Here is an 18,406-nt window from a genome sequence, read left to right as displayed (position 1 = left end):
CTTTCGGGTTGCAACGGCTGTCGGCGGTTGCAACCATAAGAGTGCCTCGACGATCGTTGATCATCGATGGGAGAGACTGGACCGATAGTCCGAGATGGTCGATAAAGAAGTGGTGGTCGAGGTCACCCCTGGAGTACATGCTGACCTCTGATGACTCTGAGAATGTAGAGCCACATGCATTTGGCCTCTTAGATGAGTTCAAGGTTCCACTATCAGATGAACTGGTAGCGTTAGAAATCAGTCCCAAACTCTAGAATCATTGTGATCAATACAAAGGAAAAAGCAGTGAGAAAGGGGATGGGGATGGGAGACTAATTGTAATGTGACGTGGCAACGAAGTGCAACCTCTATGGACTTGAATGTTGCAGGTAGAACAAATGTAGGAAACATTATCTCCCTGCTCGCCACATGCATTACAAAAGAAGGGGTTATTTGGTTTTAATAACAAAGTGAAAGGGTGATCATGGCTAGAATTATCTTCAATATTGGTGTGATAGCCTAAAGTCAATGCATATTTACTTCGTTGTTGCTTGATTATTTTTATTAGGATAAACTAAATCATTCATCACTGAACTTTATTCTTTCTCCTATTTTATTCATTGCACTTTCAATTTTTTCAATTTACTCACTGAATTTCGAATTGTTCATATTTTGGTCACTCTGAATTATTTTATTATTATCTTGATACATGCCATTTATTATTATTATTATTATTATTATTATTATTATTTAATATACAAATAATTTAAATATAAAATTAAACCTAAATGGTGATCGACGGTAACAAGAAGGGACGATGATTATTTTAAATCATTTTAAATTTAATAATAATAATAATAATAATAATATATTATTTGTTTTAAATTATTTTTATATTTAATATGACATGTCATTGAATAATAATAATAAAATAATTTGTAGTGACCAAAACAGGAGCAATTCAAAAGTTTAGTGAGTAAATTAAAAATATTGAGAGTACAATGATTGAAATAGGAGAGAGAGTAAAATTCAATAAAGAATGGTGTAATTACCCTTTTTAGGAGTGTGTGAGTTTACATCACCTTATACTATTTTATAATAATATATTTTTATAGTTTAAATTATTTGATGATGTATAGTATTATGTCACAGTAATGGAGAAATACATTTTTTTTGTTGCCCTTCACAGTTCCAAGGCTTCACCCTAATTAATCTGAATCGATCTGGGTCGCATACCTTGCTTTGATAGGTGAGTCTCTCAGCGGAGATTTTCTCCATACACAAAGACTCAAACCTAAGACCTTACTTAAGCGATATCAAGCTGCTTACCGCTTGAATCAATCCTATTAATACGAGAAATACATTTAAATTGTCAACGAATTGTCATTTTTACAAAAGAAAATCAAAACTTAAGTTTAGATTTAATGATTTCACGGTCTAAATGCTTTAGAGAAAAGAAAAAGAAAGACCATTAACGTAAAAATTCTTTCCAAAGAATTTACATTCTAAAGCATCTATGGTTATACTTTGCCTAATTACTCAGTAAAAGAATGAAGTGCATAGCAGAAAAAGAAATGTACAAGTAAGTGTTTATTCAATTCAATTTCCTCCGCAAGCAAACGAATTCCTTTTAAATTCAGGAAACAACTCATATTCCGTCGTACCTTTCATTTCTTCTCTATGATTCTTTTTTTATTAAACAAGTCAAAGATTGCCCGTCCAGCTCAATTGGTAGAGCGCAAGACTCTTAACTTTGTGGTCGTGGGATCGAATTCTACGATGGGCAATTCATAATTCGGAGGTTTCCCACGGAAGCTGCTCTCAACCTGACGTTGGGGACAACCTACTATCGTACCTCCCTTTTACCCCATTACATATGGGAATAAGGGTCAGCTAATATTAGAATAACAGTTATTAGCGGCGGAATGATTGACTTTGTTACAAAAAAAAAATAACATTAATGATCATTTATTATTTTTTGAATTTTAGTACTGTAAAAAATATTAATATTTTAATATCTGTTTATGTAATTTACCCTAAATTTAACTCTCAAAGTAAATATTTCTTCTTCTTTTTGTTAAATTGATGTACATCTAACGTAAATATTAAATAAATTAATAATTTGTTTTTTCACAAAATTGATGTGATAGCCTATTAATCAATGCACATCTCTATTCATTGTTGTTTGATTATTTTTAATCACGTGTCAATTTACATCACCATATACTATTTTATAATAATATATTAAATATTAAATTTGCATTTAATGATTTCACGGCCTAAGTGCTTTAGACAAAAGAAAACGGATGGCCATTAAAGTAAAATTCTTTGCTTGTATTCCAAAAATTTACATTCTAAAGCATTTATTCCAAGGTTATACTTGCCTGATTTAATCGGGAAAAGAATGAAGTGCATAAGCAGGAAAAGAAAAGCATAAACGAGTCTTTATATTTGGCAACGATGATGAAGATTCAATTCATCAACAAAGCCAGAACTCTTTCTTTCTTTCTTGCTTTCTTTTGTTCCCTCATTCATTCATCGTCTAAATCACATTCACTGCTCGAAAATGTGGATGGACAATGGAGAGCAGACTATATATTATTGTTTGCATGGTCATCCCTTGGTGTTGGTTGAAGCGCAAGGCGATGAGAATGAGAAAGCTCTTTGCTCGGTGTGCCGGGAAGTGATCATATCAGCCTCAACCTTTAGTTGTGTACACTGCAACTTTCACCTCCATCCGGAATGTGCCCAAATACCCAGTTCCATTACGCCACACCCTTTGCATCCCCAACACTATGGTCTTTTTCTTTACCCACTACCAGAGTGGCTGTATGGAGGGAGAGCTTGTGCGATGTGCAAGGAAACATGTAAGTTTCGTTTTTATTCTTGTTACGATTGTGTTGACAAGTTTTATCTCTGCACCAAATGTTCTGTGTCTTCTTGGAATTTGATTGGTAGAGAAAACAAGTCAAAGTATGAGTTCAAAGGTGATGGCCACCAGCTTCCCTTCATCTTCCTCCAAAACCATAAAGATGAACTCAAAACAGCCTGTTGCTCATGGTGTCTAGAATCCTTAATGGGTCCCATTTATGTTTCTGTTGGTTGTAAGATTAAACTTCATTCAAAATGTTTTCATAACTTACCCACAGAAACTGCTCACCCTTGCCACCGTTTGCACACTCTCTTCCTTCACTTTAGGGAAAACAATTTCTTTTGTGAAGTCTGCCAAAAGAATGATAGTGATAATCTTTTGTATCGTTGTTTGGCTTGCAAGTTTGATATTCACCTTGAATGCATTCGATCCAGACCTATTATTGAAGCTAACAGGAATCATGAACACCAATTCTCCCTGCTTTTTAGAAATGATCCCTTCGTTTGTGATGCATGTGGCACCATTGGTAGGTTTGTTTCCTATGTATGTCATACATGCCACCTTCAAGTCCATAAAAGTTGCACTTCGTTGCCGCGGAAGATCAAAGCCGCTCGACATGATGATGTTCTTGTCCACAAGTATTTCCTTGAAAAAGGAGAAGATGGAGATTGCCAAATTTGTTTCGAGCGCGTGAAAAAGGAGTATGGATGTTACGGCTGTTCGAAGGAAGGTTGCAATTTTGTGGTTCACGTGAAATGTGTGTTGGAGGATGATTCCTTGTACACCATAATTGATCAAGAAAATGGAGATAGGGATGATGCTACGGATTCTTCTTCCAGCATCCGTGTTATCAAGGTGAATGAGCTTGGCGAAGCTACCGAGGTACGTCATTTCAACCATGAGCACGATTTGGTGTTAGGAGACAAGATCAAAGGGGACGAGGATAGAGCTTGCGACGGATGCATGTTGCCTATCTCGACCCCGTTTTATTACTGTTCCAGGTGCGATTTCTTCCTTCACAAAACCTGTGCTGAGCTACCCAAAACCAAACATCACTGGTTTCAACTACACGCCATCACCCTTGAAGCCGGGGATTGGGAAGTGTGTAGATTGTGTTATCGCTGGTGCAGTGGTTTGTTTTATAGTAATATCAGAGGCCATATGTTTTGCCTAAGGTGTGCCGCAGTTCCTTATACCATCAAGAATGAAGGGCACCAACACGTGCTCTTTTTTGATCGAAAATGCAAAGGGAAATGCAACGGTTGTGGTCACAATCATAGGTATTTTGGTGCATTCAGATGTAAGGAGTGCAGTTTTAGTTTGGACTTTGCATGCATCACATTACCGCTTGAAGTTGGACACAAATGTGATCGCCACTTACTGAAATTGAGTAATGAAGATGGGGAAGATGATCCAGAACAGTTTCGTTGTGATGTTTGTGAAAAGAAGAGAGATGCATACCGTTTGTATTATTCTTGTTCAACTTGCGATAATTCTGTTCATTCCAGATGTGCTCTCGGAGGATATCCGTTTCTCAAAGACGGTGCCGCTTTTAACCGGAATTATCACTTCCACCATCACAAAGATTTCAATTATGTACGTAAGGTTGTGGACGGTTATCCTTATTGCTCGCGATGTGGTAAGCCTTGCCAAGATGAAGTTGTCAAGTGTACCGAATGTGATTATATCATTCACTTCGATTGTTGGTATGTTATGAGCTCCTCTTGTTTTTTCAATGACGGACATCGTCGTTGCTATTATTATTATTATTATCTTGAATATTGTTTTAACATCAACTTTACTTTTGCTCTGTCTTCATGATTGTAGCTCGAGCTGGAGAACGCTGCCCATGGGGTTATGAAGGAATTCTCGGCCACATATACACTTAAAGTGCTTGAAAAGGATTGGTTTTAAGTGATCGTTATCCTATGTCGGAGTTGTTTGTTGTGTTACTTAATTTGATTTGGCTTTATTGTATCGTATTTGATTCAAGTATTTACTTGACAATCATATTTTAGATTTATTTATTCTGATTGGTTTCAAGTGTCTGTAATCATATGTCAATGTTGTGTGTCGTGTTGTTCAATTTGATTTAAATTGATCGTGTAATATTCAATTTCAATGTTTGTAAAATATTTGGGTTTAACTGAATAAAAATATATTATATGGATTGAATATTATATATTTGGACGGATTAGGTAATATTTCTAGTTAAAGTAATTAATTAATTAAAGTTTAGGAAACATTATCTCCCCTGTTGCCACATGCATCACAAAAGGAGGGATTATTTGGTCTTAACGACAAAGTGAAAGGGTGATCGTGATGAGCTTTATCCTCAATAATGGGTGGTGGCCAAGCACATCTGAGGTGCATATAAAACTTGCAACGGACACAACGATAATAAAATTCGAATCGAATAATACGTCGACACAGGTTGTATTCAAGTAACTCTTCATCGGAATCATCAAAAACAACCGAAAGCTGGTGCGTATGGTGGCAAGGGTGATCGGTTGTAGAGGATAGTTCAAGACATTTTTTATGGAAGAATGTCGTACAATCGAAACAAGCGTACGAAACATCGTACGAGCCGCGGCAACCGTCGCACCGATAAATACCACTAAATGGATTAATAGAAATCAAAGTATGTTCATGGGAGGGATGGAGGGTTTCATTGAATATTTTGATATTCAATATTGTCACGAATGACGATCAATGACAAGAGATGATTAGTTGTTCGTAACAAATGAGAAAGTTCAGTGTCTAAAACTAGATTTCTTTTGAAGTTTGGTGGTGAAATAGATACATCCTTAAAGATTGGTGCTTAAAATTATGTCGTTTTAGGTATCAATAACCGCATCAAAACGATATCATTTTGTCAACATCATCACAATGATGAAAAGATCCGTCCACATCATCGTACCGTTAAAATTTAAACCCGTGATATATTTAAAATCAAAATTAAAGTTCAAATCAAAGTTTAATGTTATAATTTAAACAATCGAAAGTTTAGTAATATAACCGATACACTACATAAAGTTAAGTGATAGTAGCTTAGTTAACCCAATTTTTAATTAGATAAACTACACATTTAGTACATAAATTTTAACTTTTGATCCGTTTTAATACCTAAATTTTTAATTTTTTTAAAATCATATCTAAAATTTAGTTTTCATTTCATTTTAGTACACGTCGTTAAAAACTTAACGCATTTAGTACTTAGACAATCAGTTTTGATATATTTTAGTACATAGACTTTTAATTTTTTCAAATGAATTTTGAACGGGTACTAAAATGAAACAAAAACTAAAATTTTTAATGTTGAGTGTTAAAATGAAACAAAAACTAAACTTTATGCATGATTTTGAAAATAATGAAAAAATTATATACTAAAATGGATCAAAACTGATATCTTAGGTACTAAAATCGTAGTTTACTCTTTAAATTATGAAACGCATTAAGAGAAAAACAATTTTTTATTACCAAAACAGAGAAAGATGAGTGCTTTGCTTTTGTTCGCACTTTGTTTGTTCATATCTTCAGGGATTTTACTGCAAATTTCTGAAACAGTCTTTAATCTAATGAGTCAAAGCTGGTCGTTGGTGTTTTGAATTTAATGGGTTTCACTTAAATCTTTGGTTTAGGTTCCAAATTGGAACTCGCCACTGATCAATGCCTCTTGCTTCGAATTGGAGGTAAAGTTCTCATTTTTAATCTATTAGCGTTGCCTTTATTCAATTTCGAGTAGCTTAATCTGTTTGAAATTTCTCCAAATCGCTTGTATGAAATTGGGAGGATGGAGATGTGTTTGATTGGATTTCATGCTCCAATTATGGCTGGCATTGATTACATGGGGCTCAAGGTCTCTCGAGGTGAAGAGCCTGTAGCAGTCAGCATTGTCTCGTCCGGAGGGTACGAAGATAATTCCGAGGATGGCGACGTGTTGTTTTACAGTGGCCAAGATGGAAACGTTAATAATAGAGGCATGGAAATAACTGATCAGAAGCTTGAAAGGGGAAATGTTGCTTTGGAGAAGAGCTTGCATCGAGGTAACGAGATTCGAGTGATTCGTGGTGTAAAAGATATATCAAATCCAACAGGAAAGATATATGTATAAAATCCAGGAGTCATGGTGGACAAAGGGAAGTCTGGTTACAATGTTTTTAAGTACAACTTAGGTTATCCGGGCAGCCTGAAACATATACCGTGTGGAAATCTGTTCAGCAATGGAAGGATGGCAGTGCTGCTAGAGTTGGCCTTATATTGCAAGATCTCGCTTTTGGGGCTGAAAGCATACCTGTTTCTCTTGTAAATGATGTCGATGATGAAAAGGCCCCGGCAAATTTCACGTATTATCCCGGTCTAAGATACTCAGAGCCTGTAAATTCAAACGAATCTTCAACTGGCTGTGATTGCCATGGTGGGTGTATAGCTAGCAAGTCCAACTGCCCTTGCATTCAACGAAATGGTGGCTATCTCCCATATACGACCAACGGTGTTCTTGTCAGCCAAAAAGCCTTGATACATGAGTGCGGTTCTTCCTGCATGTGCCCTCCTAATTGCAGGAATAGGGTATGTAAGAGTGGTCTGAAAGTTCGCTTAGAGGTGTTTAAAACTAAAGATAAAGGTTGGGGTCTAAGGTCCTGGGATCCTATCCGCTCCAGGGCTTTTATTTGTGAATATGCAGGTTGGGGTTGTAGATTAGAGGTGGTCATTATCTTTAATAGTACAGAGTGCTTGCTTCCTTAATACGGCTTTATCCGATTAAAATGAAAACAAAACTATGTAATTGCTTAGACATTGTTCTAAACTATTTGCTAAGATTTAAATTAAGATTGCTATCATTGTGTGTGAAAAACTGATTGGGGATTGAGAAAAGATCACTTCAATCTTTTAAGAGTATTAATAGTGCTCAATGGGGATGTATACCATACCTCTCTCGTTAGCCTAAAATGACGTCAACCGGTTTGAATATGAATTTTGCTACGCAGTTATGTACTGCTGTGTCTATCACAGTTATTAGCGGGGGGTTTTAATCCCATTCCTCTCATTAGCCTAGGTGTGCTTTTTGTCAAGGCGATAGGCATAAAAATGCTCGCCTGGCGGAAGCTCACACGGACCTTTAAGGAAACCAGTGCATATTGAACATATACACACAGAGGCATAGAAAAACTTGTGCATATACACGGTCGATATGAGTGCCTAGAGTACACCTTGTGCATCGACTTACTTCATGCTACATATAGGGTAGGTTGATCCATGAATGCATTTGTGCTGAAGAATTGGCAATTGATTTTACAGGCACGGAGGCATGCTGACGTCTCTGCTCATGGCTGATGAGCTCACATGAAATGATCCTCCTTGCCCTCTTTCACTTTTTGACATACGGGTTCCGGTAATGAAGTTTTAAACTCTCTAAAATGGAGCATTTTAGCAGAACTGCTGATTAAGAAAACACATGTATAGTGTAGTCTTGGTTCTTCTATCTCCATGTCTAGGGCAAGGTGACCACTAGGAATTCACCTGAATTGAAGTACACTTTTAAGGCTTTTGAAGGTTTAAATATATTAATACTCGATGTCTGTAATTAGGGGAACATAGTAACTTATGTGTGACATCAATTTCATGCATATTTGCTCAAGTTCGATTCGGACCTGAAACACGACTTCATACATCAATTATTTGTAAGAGTATGCAATCCCAGTGAACAAAATATTTGCATCCTCCCTCTAGATACTCTAACGGCTAGATATGGCATTCATGGTAGTAATAGGTATCCCTTATAAATGTGTAAGTGCAAGGATATATAGGATTTTTGAATCTGTATTTGCTTCCGGCATTGATAAACGGATATTATCCGAACACATTCAGTATGCATAGCTTTGTCACAAGTTTCACAACGATAAAACCATTGTTGTGGACCTCTTTCTTCTTCGCAGATGTCACAATAGTGTCGTAGCGGATAATCGTCGGGATCTTGATAAGCAAGTACTAAACAATGTTCATCACACTTATGCCAAGCAATACGTGGTAACGTAACACATCTCGTATGCAAAGCAAATGTGCAATCCTTGCATCTGTACACACGCATATGACTTGTATCTTTACTGCGTATGCAAAGCAAATGTGCAATCCTTGCATCTGTACACACGCATATGACTTGTATCTTTACTGCAAGCACTGCAATTTCCTTCATAGTTGTCGTCGTAGAAGATGAAATGTGGCTCGTCTGCTCGATATGGAAAATTGTGAGATACCGAAGCGCATCTAAGGGACAAACACGAGTCATCCGTCCTGTACGAGAAACCGCTACACGTATAGCGACATTTATCGCATTTGAAAATATCATTCAACTTCCCTGATCAATGCTTACCTCTTTAAAACAGATTTTGCAATCCCAATCTCAAGAATCATGCTGGTCAGTGTAGATGCAATAGTAGTGGGAAACGGGATGGGGATGAAGATCGAGTCGAATGTTGTGTGGCAACGAAATGCAGTCCTTGTGAACTTGAATGTTGCATGCAAAACAAATATAGGAAACATGATTTCCCTCGTTTCCACATGCATTACAGTGCAACAGGTCATTTGGTTTTAACAGCAAAGTAAAAGGGTGATCATGATGAGATTTGTCTTCAATAACGAGCGGTGGTCGAGCACATGTAAAGTGGATGTAGAACTTGCAGGGGACACAACAATAATAAGGTTCCGACCAAAAATAGAATCGGCACAGGCTGCATTCACGGGAGCCTTCATTGAAACCAAGTGAAAGCCGATGTGTACGATGGAAAGGGTGATTAATTGTTAAGGGTAGTTCAAGGCATTTTGTATGAAAGCAAATTTCACAATCAAAACAAGCGTACGAAGCATCGTCTATTTTTATTCAAGTCGAGACAAGCATCGCAGTTAAAAGATCCATTCAGATTAATGGCAAACAAAGTATGAGGTTCATGGACGGTTTCGATGAATTTTCTAGTAGTGTCGCGTGGGAGCATAGTGCAATTAATATCGAGGTAAAATTCACAGGAAGAACAATGATAAATAAATTCGTTGACCTTGTAGAAGCCGCAGAAGCTGCTCACAACACTTGTTTGTCGATGTTCCGAAGCTGGAAGACGAAGAGAGTGGTTGTGGTGAGCAGGGTGATGCTGAATCTCCGAGGACGCCTCAGCACATTTCTTGTGCAGGTAAAACTGACACTCCCGGCAGCTATAGCTCAGACCATACACTATTTCATCACAGCCAGCTCAGTCGTAAGTGGCACCGCTTGGACCGTAGGTGTCCTCATTGAATAGCAATGGATGGTATAACACCCGAATACGTAAAATGACCGTATGGTGTATGAGACTCTATGATATGCCAATTATACCTATAGATTCTTCCCTAATTTGCGAGGTCGGACCTTAGCATATATTAATATTCCTTTCTTAGAAGCACTCTATGCATCATATAGCATTCATTGTAACCATATCACTCAGACACTTTAGCATGTAAATCATACAAGCTTCAACTTCAGACATGAAATTTAAAATCAATAATTGAAGAAAACAAGAGCATCAGTTCCACTCGGAGTCGCCGTTTTTAAAATCTCGACGGTAAACAAAGAAGAACAATACAACTTACAAGACCACTGCTGATTACACAAAACGTAATAAAAAGACCAAGAAAGCCAATCTGTTTTCCGACACCGAGTTCGCTTATTCAGTGTTCCAGCCACTACCAATGTCACCGCCACTATCACAACCACTGTCACTGCCGCTACGAGCTCCACCATAGAAATAAGTCGGTCTTATGCAGGTCCAATGAACAATATATTTGCATCCATGCTCCTCACACTTGAGGGCCAGATCTTGGCACGGTTTGCCACAGTCATTGCATTCAGGGTAGTAATGCATCTTCCTGACGAAAGAGAGAAAGCGGATGACCTACATATGTGTATTTAGTTCCGGCCTTGATAAATGAGTTGTTCGAAACGATAATACCATTTCCAGGGATCTCTTCTTTTTTCACAGACGTCACGATAGTGTCGTAGTGGATATTCGTCGGGATCTTGATAAGCAAACGTCAAAGAATGTCGATCACACTTATGCCGAGCAGTGCGTGGTAATGTCAAACATCTCTCATGCAAACCAAATGTGCAATCCTTGCATCTATAAACCCCATAATCAAGCCATAAATCTTTACAAGCATTGCACTTGCCTTCATGCTTTTCAACATAGAAGATGTAGAGTGGCTGATCAGCTTGATATGTAAAACTGCGAGATCTCGAAGCACATTTTATGCATATGTAAGAACACGAATCATTCGAACTCCCATCCATCTTGTAATAGAAACTACTATGATCATAGCGACACATAGACAAACGAAAATACCATCAGTGCAAAGACTGAAGTGTTCTAAACCGGACCATGTTCTATACTTCCTCGGCAACTCAGCACATGTCTTGTGGATAAAGAAATCACAGTGTGGACAATAATAAAATGAGGATAGGAGAGGTATCACACACCCATTGCAAAACTTATTATCCTTAATTTCATCTGAGAGTACCAAGTTGTGCTCATGACTAACATATTCTATACGAATGATGCATCTCATGGGCTCGTACAGCGGATCGGGTCCCTTAAATTCGTCTAGATTTTCAACCTCAAACACACCATATGAAATCTTCTTCTCGATGGAGCACCGGACATGGATAACAAAATCGCAACTTGGCTGAGAACAATAGTAACTCTCGTGCTCGATGTTTACTTTTTCGAAACAGATTTTACAGTCCCAAGGTCTAGAATCATTGTGATCAAGACAAAGGAAAAAAGCAGTGGGAAATGGGATGGGGATGGAGACCAAGTGTAATGTGACGCGGCAATGAAGTGCAATCTTTATGAACTTGAATGTTGCAGGTAGAACAGATATAGGAGACATAATCTCCTCGGTTGCCACATGCGTTACAAAAGAAGGGATTATTTGGTCCTAACAACAAAGTGAAGGGGTGATCATGGCGAGATTTATCTTCGATAACGGGCGGTGGCCAAGCACATCCGGCATGAATGCTGACCTTGCAAGGGACACAAAGATAAAAAAATTCCCCTCGATGTCTTCTCCGATACAGATTGCAAACAGAGTCGGCACCATTGAAATCAAGCATAAGGTGGTGTTTCCGGTGGCAAGGGTGATCGATTGAAGTGGGTAGTTCAAGACATTTTTTATGGTAGAGCTTTCGACAATCGAAACAAGCGTACGAAGCCTCGTCTATTTTTCAGAAACAACCATTGCACTTGAGATACCCTGCTGGATTAATGGGGATCAGAGGATGTGAGTGAGCAACATGGCTAAGCTCGTTGAAGTTTCGAACAGTACCACTGTGTTGCGGAAGGAGAGCGCAGTTGATGTCAAGGTGAACTCCACAAGAAGAACAATGATAAACAAATCCCCTAAGCTCTCTGTAGCAAAAGCTGCAAACTTCTCTTTCCCAATACAACATTGGTGGAGAAAAAAGAAGAACGAGACGGTGTCAGCGGTGGTAAGGGTGGCAAATTTCGGTGGGTAGTTCAAGACATTTTTTATGGACGAACATTTGACAATCAAAGCAAGCGTACGAAGCATCGTTTATTTTCAAAGGGTCTCTACAACCCGTGCAGTAAAAACATCCGATTGGATTAATGGAAACCAAAGGATGTGGGTGGGCAGCATGTCGGGTCTCGACCAAGTTTCCAACACTAGTGTAGTACGGAAGCAAAGCGCAATCAACGTCGAGGTAAATTTCACAAGAAGAACAATGATAAACAAACCCCTTAACCTCTTTGTATCAAACTTTGCAATGAACACCGTTTTCTGACTGTTGAGATGGTGGAAGAAGACGAAGAGGGTGGTCGCGGGCGCCGCCGCACATCTTTCATGGAGGTAAAACCCGCACTCCGTGCAGCCGTAGCTCGAACCCGACATCGGTTTGGTGCAGCCAGCGCAGTTGTATGTGGCGCCGATTGTACCTGTGGTGTCTTCGTTGAATACAAGTGCATGGTGATGGCTCATGTGGTGAAGCTCCGCCATTTTCCTTTTTTCTCTGCGTCTCTCCGAAGATCCAAAATTTTTCACTTACAGGCACCAACTCCGGCCAGCCTCAAAATAAGCGTATGAAAGCATAATCCTTTATTGGAATCTGATTCAACTGTCTGTTTCACACTGGCAACTTGAACATTGAATACTGCATGGTCTGGAGTGAAGAATATTTAAATCCTCCTCCTCCTTATATGAGTAAACCACACAGTAAGTATAATTGACATGTTATAGAGTCCTATATACCATATGGTCATTTTACGCATTCGGGTGTAATGATCAATTCACACCTTCAGGTATACAGTTTTGTTAATTTTTGACAGTCAATGATCAAGATAAAACCAAAACATAATGCGTAAAATGACCGTATGGTATATAAGACTTTATTACATGTCAATTATACCTACTAAGTCTTCACTAATTTACGAGGAGCACTCTATGCTTCAACTTCAGACATGAAAGAGCATCAGTCCCACATGGAGTCGCCATATTTAAAATCTCGTCAGTAAACAAAGAAAAACAATACAACTTACAAGATTGAACAATAATAAACCAAATTCAGAGTTATAACATCTAGCATTTATGAACCAAATAACCATATATTACATCTAAACCAGAACAAGAAAACAATACGACTTACAAGACCACTGCTGATTACACAAAACGTAATACGAAGACCGAGAAAACCACTCTGTTTTCCGACACCGAGTTCTCTTGTTGAATGGTTTAATACATCATTCACCACTGGTACCAGTGCTGTAGCCACTACCAATGTCAATGCCACTAAAAGTATCACCGCCAAGATCCCAACCAGTGTCGCTGCCACTATCAGTACCACCGCCACTATCGCAACCAGTGTCGCTGCCGCTATCAGTACCAGTGTTGCAGCCACTACCAATGGACTGCTACTACCGGTATCACTGCCAATATAACAACTAGTTTCACAGCCGCTATCAGCTCCGCCATAGAGAATGCAGGTCCAATGAACAATATATTTGCATCCATGCTCCTCACACTCGAGGGCTAGATCTTGGCACGGCTCACCACAGTCATTGCATTCAGGGTAGTAATGTATCTTCCTGACGAAAGTGAGAGGATGCGGATGATCTTGATATGTGTATTTACTTTTGACTCCGATAAATGAATATTTCCCGATAACACATTTGATATGCAAAGCATTGTCACAAGTTTCACAATGATAATACCATTTCCATGAATCTCTTCTTTCCTCACAAATGTCACAATAGTGTCGTAGTGGATAGTCGTCAGGATCTTGATAAGCAAGCGACAAAGAATGTTGATCACACTTATGCCGAGCAGTGCGTGGTATGGTCAAACATCTCCCATCCAAACAAAATGTGCAATCCTTGCATCTAAAAACCCCATAATCATCCCATAAATCTTTACAACAAGCATTGCACTTGCCTTCATGATGTTCAACAAAGAAGATGTAATGTGACTTATCAGCTTGATATGCAAAACTGTGGGATATTGAAGCACATTTTATGCATATGTAAGAATAAGAAGCATTTGAACTCCTGTCCTTGTAATAGAAACCACTACGATAATAGCGACACATACGACAAAAAAATACCATCTGTGCGAAGATTGAAGCATTCTAGGCCAAACCATGTTTGTTTCTTCCTTGGTAACTCAGCACATGTCTTGTGGATAAAGAAATCACAGTGTGGACAATAATAAACTGAGGATAGGAGAGGTAGCACACACCCATTGCAAAGTTTATTCTCTTTAAACTAATCCGAGAGCATTAAGTTGTGCCCATGACTAACATGTTCTATCTCTCCGGCTACCACATCATCCCCGACCTTGAAAGTGTCCCCCAGTTCATTTGGTCAGGGTCGAGCTCTACTAAACTCACACTTCAACCTAGGTCGACCTCCGAAATCCCTCTTCAGATTTGTGCTTTCGCTCCCGGGATATACGACTTGTCGAAATACGTTTTGAATTGGTATCTTACGCCCGTTAACGACGAGGTAAACCAAGGAGGAGCGAACAAGTCGTCCGGATCCCGCCAAGGGCATCCGTATTACCTTATCGTGCTCGAACTTACTTGAAAGGGTAGCTAATGTTTTCCGGCTTCATCGATGCACCATTACTGATCAGATCTTTGGTTTGTAGTATTTTTTTGTAATTTCACATTTATGGTGCCTACAATGTACAATTCTTGGTATAAAAGAAAAAATAATTTGTTTATTTCATTTTGTTATTATTGCATGTAAATGAACTAAGAATTATTTTGAGTAAAGAGGATAATTCCGTTAAACCTAAATCGATAAATTCAGTTGGTTGGTTTCGGTTCATTTGTTTTTATACTTAAAAATCGATAATTAGGGTAAAGTGGACAAATGGTCTCTTGATTATAGGATAATGTTTTATTGAGTCATTTGACTATTAAAATTTACAAAATGATCTCTTAACTATAAGGTATTCCTTTGTTGAGTTTTTCGACTATTAAAAGTTACAAAGTAGTCATCTGGGTATTCATATGTTTTAAATTTGTCGTTTTTGTTAAAAAAATTATAGTAATCTGAGTTGGACGTTTAACCCGGTAACTCAGATATGATAAAATCTGATCTCATAATCTCAAATGATTATTATATCTCAGTCAGCATGTTAACGTCCAACTCAAACGTTCGTTAATTTTTTTAACGAAAAAAATGAGTTTGGGGACTATTAAAAATTACAAAATGGTCACTCATCTTGTAACGTCCAGCTCAAACGTTCGTAAATTTTTGTAACGAAATAAGTTACAAATAGTCAGAAGATTCAACAAAAAATATCATATAATTAGGGACTATTTGTGTACTTTATCATTAAAATAACATATATCTAAGTGACAATAGACAAATATTTCGGGACAAGGCACGGCCCCTCCCACCCCTTACTTAATTCTGCTATGCTCAGATGATTCGATTATTGTACGAAAAGTTTGATTAAATAAAATAAAATCGATCTATTTAAAATTTTTACTTAAACATATAAACTAAAACATGAAAAACAAATTAAAAATAGAAATATCATATCCTTCAATACACTATTATGTTGACAAACATGAACACCATAACCAATCATGATTCATGAACACCACATATTCATCATATTTAAGATTACAAACACCATAACCGAACTTCCATAGTTTTTAATGGATCAAATGGAAACACCCCATCATATAGTCTGATCCATATATATATATATATATTAAGGTCTCAGCATCTTCAACCAGTGGCAAAGAAGAGCTTACTTGAGCCAAGAATGATTTGCCTAGCAACCAAAGCCTGTGCTATAAAACCCCCTATAGGAGCTAATGCAAACCCAAGATCTTCCCTCGGTTGCTGCAGCGGGGGAAAAGTGGTTTTTGGTTAGCACGGAATCCCACAATAACCCCCGCATCGATGTCAAACTTTCGGGTTGCAACGGCTGTCGGCGGTTGCAACCATAAGAGTGCCTCGACGATCGTTGATCATCGATGGGAGAGACTGGACCGATAGTCCGAGATGGTCGATAAAGAAGTGGTGGTCGAGGTCACCCCTGGAGTACATGCTGACCTCTGATGACCCTGAGAATGTAGAGCCACATGCATTTGGCCTCTTAGATGAGTTCAAGGTTCCACTATCAGATGAACTGGTAGCGTTAGAAATCAGTCCCAAACTCTAGAATCATTGTGATCAATACAAAGGAAAAAGCAGTGAGAAAGGGGATGGGGATGGGAGACTAATTGTAATGTGACGTGGCAACGAAGTGCAACCTCTATGGACTTGAATGTTGCAGGTAGAACAAATGTAGGAAACATTATCTCCCTGCTCGCCACATGTATTACAAAAGAAGGGGTTATTTGGTTTTAATAACAAAGTGAAAGGGTGAACATGGCTAGAATTATCTTCAATATTGGTGTGATAGCCTAAAGTCCATGCATATTTACTTCGTTGTTGCTTGATTATTTTTATTAGGATAAACTACATCATTCATCACTTAACTTTATTCTTTCTCCTATTTTATTCATTGCACTTTCAATTTTTTCAATTTACTCACTGAATTTCGAATTGTTCATATTTTGGTCACTCTGAATTATTTTATTATTATCTTGATACATGACATTTATTATTATTATTATTATTATTATTTAATATAAAAATAATTTAAATATAAAATTAAACCTAAATGGTGATCGACGGTAACAAGAAGGGACGATGATTATTTTAAATCATTTTAAATTTAATAATAATAATAATAATAATATATTATTTGTTTTAAATTATTTTTATATTTAATATGACATGTCATTGAATAATAATAAAAAAATAATTTATAGTGACCAAAACAGGAGCAATTCAAAAGTTTAGTGAGTAAATTAAAAATATTGAGAGTACAATGATTGAAATAGAAGAGAGAGTAAAATTCAATAAAGAATGGTGTAATTACCCTTTTTAGGAGTGTGTGAGTTTACATCACCTTATACTATTTTTATAATAATATATTTTTATAGTTTAAATTATTTGATGATGTATAGTATTATGTCACAGTAATGGAGAAATACATTTTTTTTGTTGCCCTTCACAGTTCTAAGGCTTCACCCTAATTAATCTGAACCGATCTGGGTCGCATACCTTGCTTTGATAGGTGAGTCTCTCAGCGGAGATTTTCTCCATACACAAAGACTCAAACCTAAGACCTTACTTAAGCGATATCAAGCTGCTTACCGCTTGAATCAATCCTATTAATACGAGAAATACATTTAAATTGTCAACGAATTGTCATATTTACAAAAGAAAATCAAAACTTAAGTTTAGATTTAATGATTTCATGGTCTAAATGCTTTAGAGAAAAGAAAAAGAAAGAGCATTAACGTAAAAATTCTTTCCAGAGAATTTACATTCTAAAGCATCTATGGTTATACTTTGCCTAATTACTCAGTAAAAGAATGAAGTGCATAGCAGAAAAAGAAATGTACAAGTAAGTGTTTATTCAATTCAATTTCCTCCGCAAGCAAACGAATTCCTTTTAAATTCAGGAAACAACTCATATTCCGTCGTACCTTTCATTTCTTCTCTATGATTCTTTTTTTATTAAACAAGTCAAAGATTGCCCGTCCAGCTCAATTGGTAGAGCGCAAGACTCTTAACTTTGTGGTCGTGGGATCGAATTCTACGGTGGATAATTTATAATTCGGAGGTTTCCCACGGAAGCTGCTCTCAACCTGACGTTGGGAACAACCTACTATCGTACCTCCCTTTTACCCCATTACATATGGGAATAAGGGTCAGCTAATATTAGAATAACAATTATTAGCGGCGGAATGATTGACTTTGTTACAAAAAAAATAACATTAATGATCATTTATTATTTTTTGAATTTTAGTACTGTAAAAAATATTAATATTTTAATATCTGTTTATGTAATTTACCCTAAATTTAACTCTCAAAGTAAATATTTCTTCTTCTTTTTGTTAAATTGATGTACATCTAACGTAAATATTAAATAAATTAATAATTT

At 37.3% G+C, this 18,406-nt stretch overlaps 1 protein-coding gene across 1 annotated transcript; it reads left to right on the top strand.

Moving 5' to 3' along the window:
- The first annotated feature begins 2,481 nt into the window (after positions 1-2,481).
- LOC120173151 lies at positions 2,482-4,740 on the top strand. Its single transcript, XM_039180411.1, has 2 exons — positions 2,482-4,553; positions 4,679-4,740. Exons 1-2 carry the CDS (start codon positions 2,546-2,548, stop codon positions 4,738-4,740), a joined length of 2,070 nt encoding a protein of 689 aa, XP_039036342.1. The 5' UTR covers positions 2,482-2,545.
- Positions 4,741-18,406: the final 13,666 nt, after the last annotated feature.

The sequence above is a fragment of the Hibiscus syriacus genome, unplaced genomic scaffold, assembly GCF_006381635.1.
Source record: "Hibiscus syriacus cultivar Baekdansim isolate YM2019G1 unplaced genomic scaffold, ASM638163v2 tig00111941_pilon, whole genome shotgun sequence".
Classification (NCBI taxonomy): domain Eukaryota; kingdom Viridiplantae; phylum Streptophyta; class Magnoliopsida; order Malvales; family Malvaceae; genus Hibiscus; species Hibiscus syriacus.
This window is presented reverse-complemented; position numbering and strand designations above follow the sequence as displayed.

Excerpts from the sequence above, each read along its gene's own strand:
- LOC120173151 (XM_039180411.1), top strand. The coding sequence starts at position 2,546 with ATGTGGATGGACAATGGAGAGCAGACTATATATTATTGTTTGCATGGT. Across the intron at positions 4,554-4,678 it reads TTATATCATTCACTTCGATT|CTCGAGCTGGAGAACGCTGC; the intron begins GTTGGTATGTTA and ends TCATGATTGTAG.